Source organism: Numenius arquata, chromosome 13 (assembly GCF_964106895.1).
Source record: "Numenius arquata chromosome 13, bNumArq3.hap1.1, whole genome shotgun sequence".
Taxonomy (NCBI): domain Eukaryota; kingdom Metazoa; phylum Chordata; class Aves; order Charadriiformes; family Scolopacidae; genus Numenius; species Numenius arquata.
Genome location: NC_133588.1, coordinates 14521980 through 14537806, shown reverse-complemented (window position 1 = coordinate 14537806; position 15827 = coordinate 14521980). Strand labels below are relative to the sequence as shown.

The 15827-nt window shown below is 42.2% G+C and overlaps 1 protein-coding gene across 1 annotated transcript; it reads left to right on the top strand.

Annotated features, from left to right (window-relative positions):
* Positions 1 to 345: 345 nt before the first annotated feature.
* HSD17B2 (hydroxysteroid 17-beta dehydrogenase 2) lies at positions 346 to 9974 on the top strand. The gene is made up of 5 exons (XM_074158144.1): positions 346 to 622; positions 5160 to 5372; positions 5676 to 5861; positions 8949 to 9086; positions 9616 to 9974. The coding sequence occupies exons 1-5, from the start codon at positions 346 to 348 to the stop codon at positions 9972 to 9974; spliced, it is 1173 nt and encodes a 390-aa protein (XP_074014245.1).
* Positions 9975 to 15827: the final 5853 nt, after the last annotated feature.

Genomic DNA, 15827 nt, shown 5'->3' with positions numbered 1-15827 from the left:
GTCTAGGAAAATGTACTTTAAACATATAAAACATATAGCAGTTAATTTTTTTCCTGAAGCCAACACTTGCTACATCATGTCCATTCCCAGTGCTGTCAATCATTATCCAGCCAGCATGTTGTTCAGAAGGTGGAGCTGTCAGGCAGAAGGAATAAAAGGTAAGAAAAGGAAGGCTTCTGCTTCTTGCTGATGCCAAGGGTAAGTGAGATTATGTCGAACCTTTAAACAGAGTCCCCTTTCTCTGCCCCACCCCCTGCTCCTATATAACACATGCTGCATTTAAACAACACCTGCTTTTACCCAGCTGGTGGTGGGCTGTGTGTGCCTGCTTCTTCCCTACTGCCGATGGATGCTCTCGCCCCCAGCCCCCTTGGATGGCTCTGCGTGGGTGCCACCGCGCTTTTTGGGATGACTGTCCTCTGCATGGCCAAGAAGAACCTGGTGGAGAAGGGAAAGGTGCTGATCCAGAGCCTCCTGCCTGCCTTGCTGGGGCTGCTGTGCATGGCCACGCTGGGGGCTGGCGGGGCTCTGGTGGTCTTCTGCGCCGTGAGTCTGGTCTCCTCTGCGTACCTGGGTGGCAGGGCGCTGCTGCCCGTGGGTGACAAAGCTGTGCTCATCACAGGTAAGGTGCTGCGAACGCGCTCTGGGAAGCAAAAACTGGCTTTTCTCATAAGTGGGCTTGAAAACTTTGTGTCCTCAGGTTAGGTATCTATGAAATGCGTGCTTGTAAGGTTTCCTCTTATTTTTTTTTTCTCTCACTTTATTTGCTTTGCCTGAGATGTTTTTTCCAGGTAAATAAGTGTTCTGAAATTAAGGAGAAAAGCATCTTAATAGATGCTATTATTTTTTAGTGTCTCATTTAATCTTTACAAGTAGCTTTTTAGACATACTTGTGAAATTAACTGGTGCAAAAGGCATAAGAATACTTACGATGGTCTAATTTTTTAGGAGAGACATTAATTTCTGGAAGCCCTCAGAGCGCTACATTCATACATTACTTTTGTTTACTTGAATTCATTGTGCTGGTTACGGATGTGTGGTTATCTTTCGGTGTGCACACTTACGCAGTGCACACTGTGTATATCATGCATATATTTCAAGGCAGTGGTTTGGTGCCATTTCTTTGAAATGATGTATGAAATCATTTGGGAGTAATTTCCTTCACAAGCAGTGAAAGTTCACAGCTAATGAATTCAGCCTCTATTAAGGCTCTGATCTACTCAACACCCACTTTGAGTTTGCAGGGATGGCATTTTTGTAGTTTTATGGCTTTTCTCCTGTTTCTTCTAAAACTTTAAATGTTGTTTATTTGTGTTAATCAAACCTTCTACTAAAGTGCCTGCCAACTGCTTCTTGCACTGTTAACTTGCTCTTTTTTGGTTTTATTTTCTACTTTTTCCCCTCTGGAAGCTGAATTAAGTCGCTTTGGTTTATATAGCTATTTCTTGCAGAATTTCATTTTGTTTTATAGGGACACCTGGAAATAATTTAGATTTGCCTAGCAAGCATTAATACAGGGATTAAATACTAAAGTGAAGGGGAGGACAAGAGGAGTAGCACGTTCTCCCCTCGTGGTTTATCTGCCAGCTGGGTTTCTCCCTGCAGGTGTTTCAGATGAAGATGGGTATCAGGCAGGGGGGAACAGGGAGCACTCCTTTTTCCACCCCTGCAGGTGAGGGGGTTTCGCTTGCACTTGGGCATCTTCTTGCTTTTTGCAAGCCTGCATTTTTTTCAGGGAAGAGGACTCTCTCAGAGCCTATCTGCTCTAGAGAACTTGAATTAGAGGAATATAGGGGAGTGAAGAACATCTGGGTATATTCCAGCAAGGGAATGTGCCTTTGTTGTACCTGTGCTGCAACTGTCCTGAAGAAATGCAAGTTTGGACACCTCTGACAGCTGACACGTCTGAGAAGGTTCTTCTTGGTCTGTATTTGAATCCAGACTGGTATGCAATCAATCAACCAAACCCGCAATCAACTGAAACGAAAGTTTTACTCAACACATTTCTTGGTTAAATTGCTCTTCCCCATACCAGCGGTGGGATGTGTGTCTGCAAGTGTGTGCAGGTGCGAGGTGCCTTTAAATCAATTTTGGTGTTGGTTTCTCCGATTTAGACAAGACTTGAAGCAGGCACTTCGTGGGAAATGGTGGGGGTTTTATTTTTATTTTTTTTCTTTCCATACCTTTTTCAGCCCCGCAGGGTTGGGGAATGCTGCTGTGCTCTGGGCAGCTGCCACATATCGCTTGTGGGATGGCTGCCCTTGGCCAGAGGATGGAGTCATCTCTGTGCTTCCCTCCCTGGGTTTTATCAAATATTGCTCTGGTCCTCTTTGGGCGTCCCTTGTACGGGTGCTGCTGTGTGTTATTTATTTAAGCCAGCAGTTCATGGGAGTACCACAATAAGGAAAAAAACTGTGCCCAGTTGTCAAAATGCTTTTTCACATGAGTAACTGTGGGCATGTGAGCAGTTTTAAAGTCACTGGTGAAACATTTCTGTTGATCCTCTTGCTGGGACCGAGTGCTTCAGTGTCCTTAAACAGAAGCTCTTGGGCATGTGAAAACTTTAGTGTGTTTTGGCAGACCCAATAGCCAGCTGCCCTAAAAATTAAATTACTCTGAAGATCGGAAGTAGCAGGAATTACAAAATTTTTGCCTCAGTTATTCTGTGTCCAGTGGGATGAATTTCTCCACTTAACTTGGTTTTTTCATTCTTGATGTGTCACTTGGTGTTTCTGATGCTCAGTGTGAGTTGATGATAAATTCTCAGTTACTTTCAGTAGTGACTGCCTTTCTTATAATAAAGCTTCTAATAATTCACCAATTGTTATTTTTGACATAGAAGCAAGGGGGTGGGGGGCAATTCTCTATTTCTTCCCTATAGAGATCTAACTACTGTTTGAATTTTATGAGTTGAAGGGTTTTCTCTGGACTTCAGTAAGAGATCTGAAACCCAATCAGAATTGTTTTGATAAAAGCTGGGGATAAACCCTGTGGCAGGCACAGACAAGCACTGCTTTTTATTTCCTTCTCAGGAAATAGAAGTTGTTGAACACTTTGCTCCTTCCCAAGTTAAAGCTGCGCTGTAAAACTTAAGTAATATGTAGCTCTGTGGCTGTGTACTTGCTGGGGAGGATGAAAGGGAAAGGATTTGATCCAGAAAATAGGGTTTTTCACTAAAAAAAAAAAAAAAAAAAAAAAAAAGAAGGAAAAACATTCCACCCTCAAACTCAGCAATCTGTCATGTCTTTGGGATATTTGCAGGCTTCTTCATGTCTCTTTAGGGAATTCCAAGAATGCAGGTTTGCTCTTCTGTTTTGGATCAGGGCTGCGAGAAGGGAAGTGTGATATATGTGGTGTTCTGGTGCATCTTTAACAAAATGCAGACTTCAAAAAATGCCAAAAAGTGTTTATTTTTTTAAAAGAATTAAGTAGAGCATGAGTAATTCTTTTCAACATGTTACATTGATTGATCCAGGCATTTAGTATGTGTTTCCTTCAAATCACCTGGAATTAATTTTTTTTCACCTTTCAGCACTAAATCCCTAGTTAAAAGACAGAACCCAGAAATGAAGATCTAGCATGATTAAGATGAATCTCTGTGGCAGACAGATTCTGTTATTGATGGATTTGGAGTGCAGGAGCAGGCCTGTGAATAACTGTGCTGATATCCACCTCGGTGTGCCGAAATCACAGATTAACCCTTATAAGTTTCTGGTAGGGTTAAGGAAGGAGTATCGCAGCTCTTTCACAAATGAGGAAATAATAAAAAGACTGGCAAGAGTCCCAGCCCTTTGTCCCACGTTCAGGTTTCCAGCCATGCAGGGGGGGTTGGAAGCTGAGCATTTATGTAATAAATGGCTATTGCAGAAGATGGCCAAGCCCTGGGGTAGCTCCAGGGATCTTGGTGCACATCAGCATCCAGCAGCTTTCTTTGCTGCAGTTACACCAGAGGGTGCAGTGCCGTATCGTGGGTCGTGCTGATGTAGCTCTGCTTTACAGTGTAAAAACTGCGTTAATTTCTTAAACTCCTCTTTTTCCTCCTGACATTGTCCTTTGCGAAACTGCTGCACAGTCTCTATGAACTCCTTCCCTGTCTCTAGCTGAGCCCTGTGTCACTTCATTGGGAGTGTTGGTGGGCAGATGGGCGAGATGGTTCCTCCCTCGCTAAGTAGTACATGGGAGGAATGGAAACCAGAATTAAAAAAGACACAGGAGTGAGAACACTTAAAAGTGTTGTAAGGTAGTGGCTGCAAAACACAGTGTCAAAGGGAGAAACTTGTGAATCGATTGAATTATTTGTTAAATATTAATCACTGTTCAATTCCTCCCACCAGGTAACGATCATGATTGCAAAGATCATTGTTGTGTATTTGCTCTACCAGTGCTTCCTGCATTTGGTAGTTCATTGCTTTATATGGACAAAGTTTGGGAATAATTTTAGAAGAGAATAGAGAGGATAAGAGAAATTCTGATGCAAGTTTGCATGAATTAAATAGTTGGTGCTATTTGGCTTAGCTTAAAAATGCTCTTCTGAAGCTTTCTTAGGGTTTGAAAATGTTGAACTCCTTTTCAGGTAAAGAAACAGTAGCTCAGCTTTGGCTTGGTGACAGCCTGGGACAAAAAAGTATTTATCAGAAGGCTCTGCATGGAAGATGCTTGAATAAAATAATGCTACTTCTTGGAATTAAGAAATATAACCCAACAATTTTTTTGAATTCCAATGCCCAGTAGTTGCTTTGTCCATCGGAGATTTCAAATTAAAATATCTGTGTGGTTTTTCTTGGGTGATTTTTTTTTTTTTTTTCCCCCGTAGATACTTTTGTTATCATGTTTCATTCTGAATATTTGTATAAAACAAATCTGGGGTTTTATTTCTTCTGTATGTATGAAGTAAGTCTTAGAATCTGTCAGTGGTAGAGTATGAGCTGATGCCATTGGCTGTGAACCAAGAGGCCAAGATCTATCAGTCTTTGTGGAACATTCAAAGATCCATCTCCTCAAACTTTCAGATCTGAACCTTTCCTCCTGTAGTCAGATATATTTCAGTGACTTTATTTTGTCATCTTTTTGGTTACATTTGCATGTATTTCCAATTAATGTTTTTTTAGATGATTGTTTAGGACAGACCTACTTTTCAAATGTCTTTTTGATGCTTTCAGGAAGCGACACTGGGATTGGACATGCACTGGCTAAATACCTGGATAACTTGGGTTTTGTTGTGTTTGCTGGGGTTTTGAATAAGGATGGACCTGGAGCTGAGGATCTGAGACGGACCTGTTCTCGGAGGCTATCTCTCGTGCAGCTGGATATAACCAATGCCACCCAAGTCAAGGAAGCCTATCTAAAAGTCTCAGAGAAGGTGCAAAATACAGGTATGGCTTTTTTGACATTAAAACGGGTGTCCTAATGTACGTGCTTATAAGGTGCATCTCTTACCTGTTGGCTGTGTTGTGGCTTTCGTGTGCAGGTCGTTTCCATGCTGCAGTCTGTGGGCAGTCAAGGTATTTATATTGAGAATTCCTGCTTTCTGGGACATATGAAAAATGGTGATGATTGTTCAAGGAGGGGATACTGTGTATCTGTATCTGCAGATAATCTCTGCTTTGATCTGGAGGCAATCTTTATGGACTTGACTTCTTGGTGTATAGCTGCCCTGTGCTTTCTCGTCTTCCTAGGGCTCTGGGGAGTTGTGAACAACGCGGGCATCCTGGGCTTCCCTGCTGACGGCGAGCTGCTCCCCATGAGCACCTACAGGCAATGCATGGAGGTGAATTTCTTCGGGGCTGTAGAGGTGTCCAAGACCTTCTTACCATTGCTTCGGAAATCCCAGGGGAGGCTGGTTAACATGTCCAGCATGGCAGGTGAGCTGAACTAAAGCACCAAATGAATTTCTGGTACAACAGAAAAAACAACAAACTTCTTTAGCAAAAAAGCTGAGGAAGGTGTTGGTCAGCCTTGCTTGTCAATACACCCAGGGAATTGGTATCTAGGTAATAAGTGCAGGTTTTTCTTTTGTTTGGGAGACTGTTCCCAGAAACCAACCCTTAAAGCAGAAGATTTTAATAAGGCTAAAAATATGCTGTTCTATAAAAGGTGGTGAAATTCAGATCATGTCTATAGATGCTATGAGTGATAGCTTTGTGAGTTTCCAGAAGGATGGATGGTAAATCACAGATGTTCCTATAACATGTCACAGCAGAAGTCTGTGACCATCTCGGTTTGTGTGTCATTGAACCACATCATGGAGATGCCCAAAAGCTGTCTGCCTTTTCAGAGATGGGCTATCTTCCATTTGGGCTGGCTACAGTTACAGTTTTGACCTTTTTTTAATACTTTGGGTTAAAATTGAGGCATAAATGTATTTTGGGTATGTTCATGACATTTACCATTTGTAACAGTCTATAATAAATGTTAGATATTTCAGTTGGGCAGCTCTACCCCTGCATCCTTGTAGGGCTCAAGTGTTAAAGAGAGACAGCACGATGATAAAGCACCCACTGAAGAGAAACATTTAGTCCTTCAAGAGCAGAAGGCAGTTTTATTTTTTGCTGCATTCTGTGGTTCTTTCCAGAGTGCACAGTCCTAGAGCATGGTCTGCTAATAACCTGGGACCTGAACAGACTGTGTGTTTATATTTCTCTCAAAATATTTTGGTTATCTTCTTAAAAATACTTTAGCCTAATTTATTAGCAAAGTGATACTTTTTTCATCAATAAAATACCTCTTTAAAAACAGCGTATAATGTGCTTTCCAGTTTTGCCCCATAATTTTGGTCCTATTCTCACTGCATGTGCCTTTGTAACATACCCTTCTAGTCTAGGAGGACAGCTGAGATGCTAAGTTGTAGGGACCGAAGTATTACAGTATCTGGTAGCCAACAGCCAGGGAGCAAGAATGCTCCTTTGAAAATGAGACCTGCTGGAAGCAGGATGTTGTGATGCTGGAAAGTATTTTGGCTTAAGACCTCTTAAGGATTTACCATATCCTCTGCTTCCCAAATGTTCCTTTGACTAGTCTTCTTGGACACTTGTGTCTGTGCAGTTGGTATCCACTTGAATCCTGCTGTATTGCCGAGGTGGCTTGTGAAAGGATTAGCTTGTGTTTCGTGGCTTACATTGAGGATGTGGCCTCAGCCCAGCTTTCACACTGTGTCTTCTGTTTTCTTTTTATAATCCCAAGTATGTTTTGTATGTGCATGTCTCTGTTTGTGGTTTGTTGCTTAAAGAAATCAGGACTGAATTATCAGAACGACCTTCCTGGTGCTGCTCTGCCCACCAACCCTTGCAAGCACAGAGACAGAGGACAGACCTCTGTTTCTCTGGGCACCCAAGTGGTGTTTTGGGGCAGATGTCTTAATTCTTGGCACGAATCCCCAAGCTGCCTTGCAGGGATAAATGGAGAGAGAGCTTCCCTGTGCTGAAGAATTTGCCCTTATAGGAGTTGATAACGAGCCTGCTTAAACTATAGCTGTTCACGCAGATGTTCTCACACACGAGCTGGTTTGGGTAAATAGCTTCCTCTTAATGCAGGGTCTGAGGGTCCTTTGGTAAAACATTAGCAGAAAAGGTTAGTGAGGTCTCGTTGTGCCGAATCTATTCCTGTCTGCGCAGAGCTAATTTAACTGGACTCGGTTAGCTTGACCTCAGAGGAAAAGAGTATGCGGTTCAGTTGGCTCAAACCAATTGAAACTCAAACTTATTCAGATGCATACAGAAGAATAATTAACATATAATTGGCCTGAGTTCTTCAAAGGGGTGACTCTGTGTGAGAAGTGCCCGTGATACCTTGGTCGTTGCGGTACAAAACCCAATAAATGGCACCAGTGGCTTACCCGAAAATTCCCGTGTTGCACTATTTTCTTTTAAAAGATTCAAATACATGGAGATAAATGTGTAATGTGTGGAAGGGAGGCCGTACTGGAGGAGGTGCCCAACTGTCCATGCAGGCAGGAGGAGTGGTGTGGCTCAAGGAGAAGGGTCGGTCATTCTGTTCCCTTCTCACCGCTGTGTCAACACAGCCCGTGGTGGCTGTGATGACTCCTAAACCTGACAGTGATACTCTGTGCAGCGATAACACCAACCTTGTGGAGAAAGCTTGGGGGGGGTGGGGAGCTGAAGAAGGGAAGATGTTCAAATCAAAGCGTCTTTGGATTTTTCTAAAGAAATGACAGTCTGTCAGTTTTTGCAACAGAGGAAATCTCTGTATTTGGAAGATACTGTTTCCTGGAAGATTTTGTTTTGTAAGCGTATGGATTTACTTTAAATTCACCGAAGATACTGGCTGTTTTCTATCTTTTTTTTCATCTGAACAAATGCTGGTGGGACTGGAGGAGATGAAGTATAACTACAGGCAGGGGATCTGCTTCCATAATGGGTCTCGGAGAGTCCTGTCACCTGGGTGGTGTGATTCCAGCTTTGGTTTGTCCACAGAGGTTTTCCCCACTCTTGCTCTGTTGTCTCTGGTCTTTCTGAAACTAGCTGAAAAGAAGTGGAAGATAAGTTGGCCTTATAAAGCTAAAATTGAGATTACTTACCCTGTTGTAACTGTGGTTTATAGTAGGAGCTTGAAATTCGTGTTACAGTGACAAGAACAGCGGCATTAAACTATTGCTTCACTATTTATATGAACTAAAACATTATCTGTGTTTCTGAAACCAACAGTCGTAATTTTCTGTAGTTTTTACCCTTAAATGCAATATAGTTTATTTTTTCTGCCATACAAGGTGTCTTATCAGGTGTTACTGAGCATAACTGCTATAAGCAATTGCTAATTTACAACTTTCACTTTTTTTTAACCTCCAGAAAGAAATGATTCCCTCACTGACTTGTCTTTAACCTCAGTGAGAGATGCATAATTTTGGTTACACTATAATCTTCCTTCTAAATCACGAAAATAAAGGCTGGAAAGAGCTGCTGTTGAGCTTTATCATGTTTATATTGCTCCTGCAGGAGGCATTCCACTACCGAGGTATGCTGCATACGGTGCATCAAAAGCAGCTCTGTCCATGTTTTCTGGAGTAATGAGGCAAGAGCTTTCCAAATGGGGAATTAAAGTTGCTGCAATTCATCCGTCAGGCTTCCGAACAGGTTGGTATTTGACATTTTGGGTAGTGCTTTCTGCCTCGCCTCTCTCTCTGTAGTCCAGCGTCCTCAAACAGAGCCCTCGGTGATTCTCACAGTCAGAATATTTTTTCCCCATTCTTCACGTTGATTATGGAAATTAAGATCGGCATTTTTTGTGAGAGATGTTCCCTCCAGTTCTGCACGCTACCTGCCTCTGCCTCGTGAGTGTAGCCTTTCCCCTCAGCAGGGAGGAGGAGGAAAATAAAGAAATAAATGCTGACTTGGCTGTGAGAGCACCTTTTTAGGTACAGCTGGTAACCAAACAGTGTGTAAACCACATGCTTTTCATGTAGTCTGTGCTTCATGCCTTCCCTTCTCTTCCAGGTAGAAGCCCTCTCAGCTAACCAGCTTTTTTGTCTGTTCTTCACTGACCTAGTTTATAAGAACTGTGAATTGGGGTGCTGGTGGAGAACAACTTACTATTAATTATAGATTTAATTTTTTTTAATTCAGCCCCAAACCCACTTGCTATCCTGTGATGTTGCTCCTGCAGGTATACAAGGCACATCCGACCTGTGGGATAGGCAAGAAAAGGAGCTGATGGAGAACCTCCCAGCAGACACAAGGCAAGACTATGGTGAGGACTACCTCCTGGGGCTGAAGAGCTACCTCCTGCACATGCCCGCCTACTGCGACGCCGACCTCTCCCCCGTGCTGAGCGCAATCCTGCACGCCTTGCTGGCCAAGAGACCGCGTGGCTTGTACACCCCTGGCAAAGGGGCTTACCTGCCCCTCTGCATCTTCTGCTACTTTCCCCTCTGGTTCTATGACTTTTTCATTAGTAAGATGCTGAGTACTGAGCCTGTCCCAAGGGCGCTGAGAACATCAGAAGCTGAAAGCAAGAATCTCTAAGGTATCCATCAGTGTTTGTCTTACTTGAGGAAAAACTCTGTTCTAAAGACACTGCTACTTATTGTACTGTATTTGTTAAATTACATTTATGCTGCCTTACAAACAGAGGTAAATCTTTGTGTGAGAAGTAATGTTCAGGAAAAGCAGTGGATAAACAGAAATAGAAAGCTATCCCCAGATAGGGCATCTTTGGAGGAATTTCAATGATTTTGTGATATCTTTGAATCCTGCCTTCTGTGTAAGGTATTTCGTGAGGTTATACAGTTCCTCTCTGTATGCATCAAAAGGCACCACCAACACACACAGATGTATAACCTGTTTTTCAAAACAAAAAAAAAAATCCTTGAGAGTTAACAGCTGCCTTAAACACTATAAGGAGTTGCATATGTTGCTATCATTCGAGAGATTTAGAAACGTCTAATGGAAATCATTCTCACTGCAGCTTCAGCATGATATGGTGGGGGTTTTTTTTGGTTGTTGCTGTTGGAGCTGAGAAACGATGGACCTTTTGTTCCCCCAAAATTTTGTGAACTATAGTTGTGATGTTTATAATGTGTACTCTTTGCTAGACTAAGCAACATAAGTTAGGTGGGGGAAAAATGAGCAAAGGTCAAGACCTTCATGAAGAAGCAAACAATGTCCTTCCTACAGTATTAGAGTAATAGTAAGTATATCAGCTGCTAATTTGATATGACTGTCTTGGTCATTCTGTGCATTGCCTGTATATGCTTGTGCTTCTTTAATTATTAGTAAACTCTGATCTCAGTTCTGCTTTTTGTACAATTCCTTACTCAGTTCTGGGCTTATGAAGAACTCACATTTTTGCCCTCTTCTCCTGACACCTTCCTGTGTCACCTGCGGCTTTGGGGAGAGTTTGTGCTGACTCCTCTAAGATCAGCGAGTCTTCAGGTTGGCTTTACTGGAGTCCAGTATTTGTCTTCTGATGGATTTTGGTCACTCCTCTTCCCTAAATTAATTCTGGGAACATCAGGTGCCCTCCCTGCTGCTGGTTGTCCCTGTGCCCTGTACCATAAAACCTTCACCGATGCCAAGAAGTTGGGCAGCTCGCCTATATTTTTCCTTTCCCACTCCCTTTTTGCATTCCCCATCACATCCTCAGGCTTTGAAAGGCTGTGATATTTTGAAAGCCTCATTCTCCTGGGTTCCCTGGTTTGGCCATCTGTCCTGTGCCTTGCTCTGACAATATGCTTGCTTTTCTGATGATGAAAAATTAAAAGTCATTACATTCTGGGCTTTAAATGTAGATGCACTCTTCTCCTTTCCTTTCTGAGCAACTCCTAGTCTTCTGTCATAATCCAACTCATGTGATGTGCTCTTGCAGTCAACTGAACAAAATCACAATTTAATTTGCATCTGTAGTATTTCTTCCGTCTCCTTCCTGCATCTTTACATCAGTGCAAGACTCCTGTAAGTGCACAGGGGGTGCTCAGCAGACTTACCCCACCATTTTAATTTGTGTCCAGTGTGGAAATCCTCCTGTCCTGTAAACGTTGTCATGATTACTGCTTTTGCTACTGAGGCTTATCTCCTCGTGAGTTTTTATCACTCCCCTGATCACAGACTTTTGCTTTCCTTTCAGAAAGTGTGACCAAAAATGTTTTTCACTCAGAAAATCGGGGACTGTTTCTATCTCTCTTCCCATTTCTTCCTTTTATCTATTTTCCAATTTTTTTAATTTGTCAGCACAAGTGCATAATAAATAATATTTAGTAACTGGATTGTAGTGGTACTTCTGTCTCATCTTGACCCTTTGTGCTTTTGGGGACTGGTGCTACAGCCCCTCCCTTCCCGGGCTGCCCTTGTTCCCACAGTAGGAGAGCACTGAGGAGGAAGGTGATTGGGGACCTTCCGCAGGGAAAGGGGACGAAGTGGCAGTCGGTGCCTTGTTTCGGACATTTGGACCCAAATGGCTCAAAGGCAGCCTGTGAGCTGAAAGGAAAGGCAGGTGCGGAGCCAGAGATGTGCTGGGTGGCAACCTCTGAATTTTGGCTACCTTCAGGGTGAGGGAGCTTGCTGCCAGTCAGCCTATCTCCATCTCCATCTTGGATGGAGGTGGTTGTTTTTCACTTAACACCCAATTTAGGTGTAACTTAGGTGGGCTGGAATTTTGCCCTTAGGTGCATTATACATTATACAACAAAAATTGTTCTTAGCAGCCAGCTAGCTGTTTTGTGTAGCAATGTTCATAACAATCTTTAATTGTTGCTTTGTTATTTGGCTGTGGTTATAAAAGGTAAATTTTTTTCTCCCCTTCACTTTTTGTAGTAGGTATATTGTCTTGCACATTGCAGACATATTAAACTAGGCATCTACACGGAAGATTTGATTTAATTTTATTTTTTTTTACTTTTATTTCCCAGGAAATTTGTGTTCTAAATAGCCATTTTACATCTCTTCACCTAACTACAAAGATATTTTAGCAAGTCTCAAATAATTGTGGTATCAAAGATTGTTATTGTTTTGTTCCTACAGGGATCTTAGTTTGTGTTTTAAAGATAATTCTGTTGTAACACATTATTGAATTATGTGTCATTTAATGGGCTGTAGCATTAGAGGTAAATTTCTTTTCCTAATGGCTTGCACTGCAAATAATCCAAACTGTGAGACGGGGAGAATTGCGGAATAAATTGTGGGTGTTTGTGGCCAACGCACCCATGTGGATGCTAACGCTGGTGGTAGCTTGTGCTCTCAAGGACCAATGTCTAGGTGTTATGCTCCTTTGGTTACTAAAAAGGCTGATTTAATACGAAGCTGGTTTAGTGGTGGGAAGAGAGGATGTTTAGTTCTAGCAGGGGAAAACGATGTATTAAAAATCCCAAACTAACCACCATTATTTGAGCCTGTTTTCAAAGACAACATTTCTAACAAAAAGCATATGGCATGAAGAAAAGCATCGGAGAAATTGGCTGTAGCCCTAGAAAAGGGCTAATAAATAATGCTCTAAAATGTCACTTCATGCCCTACACTAATCAAGTGTGTATACATTTAAAAAAACGTGTATAGTTTAAAAGGGGTTATATGCTGCAGAAATCATGATTAAAGAGTGGATTTTTAAACACATTCCTCTGATCCAGCCTCTGGAACGGAGGTTGTGACCAAGAAGTAAATGCTGTCGGATGCTTTTTACCAAGCAAATCCCTGGCTGGTGTCCTGGGGCTCCCACTCTCCTACTCTGCCTTTGTTCCTCTGGCTGACTTCTGTTCTTACTTCATGTGAAAACTGATTTTAAGACATGTAGCTTTGGTGAGACAAAAGGTGAGTTATAAAGTCTTTTGGTTTTATAACTTTTTTTTTTTTTTATTCTGGATCTATTTGCCCTCTTTATGGGGCCCCTGATGACAACCATATCTAATACGTGCTTCTTGCACTGTGAGCTGGGGAAGAGGTGCAAAATATCAGGTGGTTTTGGTTATGTCACTGGCTGGCCGTGGCAGAAAGCCACAGTGGGGAAGTCTCCGTGGCCACCCGCCAAAGGACCATCTCTGCATTTCCAAAAGTGTTAATGCGTGGGACTGTCCGTGTGGCTGGAGGTAAGGAAAAGGGCTGCGACAGTTTAAAGTGTGTTCAAATGAGAGCTCTGACAGTGAGTTTTGGGTTGGATAAAACTCGAGGTGTAGGAGAGTGAGGAGCTCTGGGTCACTGAGGGTTACGGACCCATGTGGGGACAGAGATTAGTCCTAAAAGGGTTTTCAAGCTCTCTAGGAGCTTGAGCAGCCTCTTCTGCCTCGGGCTGTTTTATGCTGCCTTGATAATGATTATACACAACTTTGGCTTTAGCTTGAACATCGACATAGCATCAAATACATACAGTAATCTTAAAGCCATTTTTTCACTGGTAGAGGCCAAAAACAGGGATGGGGAGAAAGGGAATAGTTGTTTTTTTTAATTTAATGAGCATGAGGAGAACCTTAGTTATTTCTAAACTAATGTATTTAAAATTTGGCTATGTGACTGGTAAAACAACTTCTTACTGTTAAGATATGCATGCATATTAGAGATTCCCAGATTTGGCAAGTTTGAGTCCCTGCTTTCCTGAGAAGAGAGGGAATAACTTCCATGTTCCTATGACTCTGTGCCCTATTGTGTATAAGGGTTTTTTGTTTATAGTTGCGTAAGAAAAGTCATTACGATGTTTGTATGTATTCTTTATACCAAGGAGATGCTTCCAGGAAATTTTCAGACCTCAGTGATGTCAAAACATGCCACTTTTGCTGTAAATTAACTAGTCTGAGCACAGCATTGCCCAGATACGGTAAAATGGGTCACATTTCATTTGCTTGAATTGGAGAGTCCACATCTGGCCATCAGCACCCACTTGTGCACCAATAATACTTACAGCATGTTTGGGATCAATATGTGAGTTTGGTCACTTTTCCTAAAGAGACTGGCTCTGGGATCCTTCCTGGGACAAAACATTGCCTGGTTTAGCCTTTTAATGGCTGTGTTTTGGAAGCCGGCTGGATTTCCAACGTGATGCAACGCCTAAGCATATTGTGCATCGTGGAGTCATCTTATTTCTAGGAACGCTCAGAGAAAATTCCTTTGAAATAACATTCATGCAGGCTTCAAAGGAAAAGCATTCAAACAAAAGATCTTGGCTCTTGCAAGGAAGTTAACAGGAGGGTGTTGGTTGTGGTTTTTTTTTTTTTTTTCTGTTTTCTTAAAAGTGTTAGGATACATAAATGGAAAGTATTGCTGCTGCTTGGAAACACCTGACGCATTGGATCCTGAGGTGCAATTGCTCCTGCTCAAACTTGTCAGCTGAGGTAGTGCTCCCTGGAATGCAGACACCGTCGTAGGCAGTATTTCAATTGCCAATGCTTTTGTCATCCAAGCTGAAGATTAGAGCTGTTGCTGTTCAATTATAGATGTATTGTGGCAACCTTGAGGCAGTGGGCTTTTGCTATAGCTAGAGAGGTAATTGCTTTTATTTTTAAAGCATGACCAAATCATAAATCAAGAATCACTGACATCTCATGAACGGAGGAGAGTTTTAAATCTCTTTAATAGAGTAAATGGGTTTTAAGCATGTTGTATAGGTCATTGTAACCTAAGCTAATGAATCTGGCTTTAACAACCTGTACGAAAGTAATTACGATGATATAAACAGCCTCCACAGGTTTAATGCCTGGAATACGTAGGTTAAACAATCTAAGTTTATGTCCTTGTTCGTTGTGTTGCCTTTAGCTTTGGAAAGAGCACTGAACAAGCTGGAAACTTACCCTGTGAGCTAAGAATTTGGATCTCGCCTACTGCCGTGAGTGAGAAAAGTAGGAATGGCTCAGTGGTCAAAGGATGGCTCTCAAATCCTAGTGGAGCCAGCTCTGCCTTTGCCACTAGTCTGATAAATAGGGGAGAGCTCTAGGAGGTGCAGAGTGTGTCGCTCTTTCTGCAGAGACTTACAGAAGTGATCTCTTAATTATACTGTTTTTCTTCTGACAGTTTCACATCCTGGCCATGTTTCCACCCAGCCCCTCTGGATTTGGGACTTTCCCCTTGTGGTATAAAAGGACATGTTTCAAACTTCAAAATAAGACCTGAAAGATGAAGCAAAGATTAAGGGGTGTGAGAATGACAGATCTAAAGAAAGCAAAATGGCAGCGGAGGGAGGGAGGGAAGCATGGTGATGCTCAGCAAATGGGCTTGAGCAGGTTCACCCCTGTTGGCACATCATGCTTGGGTCATGTTAACCTATCTGTTGTCTTCCACACCTCCTCCACCACCCCTTTCAACACCTGACTTTAAAAAGTGTTGTTTAAGAGACTGTGAACTGTGATAAAGTTAATGACTTTGGAGCCTTACTTATGTTGCTTGAATTTTCCAGCACCCCAT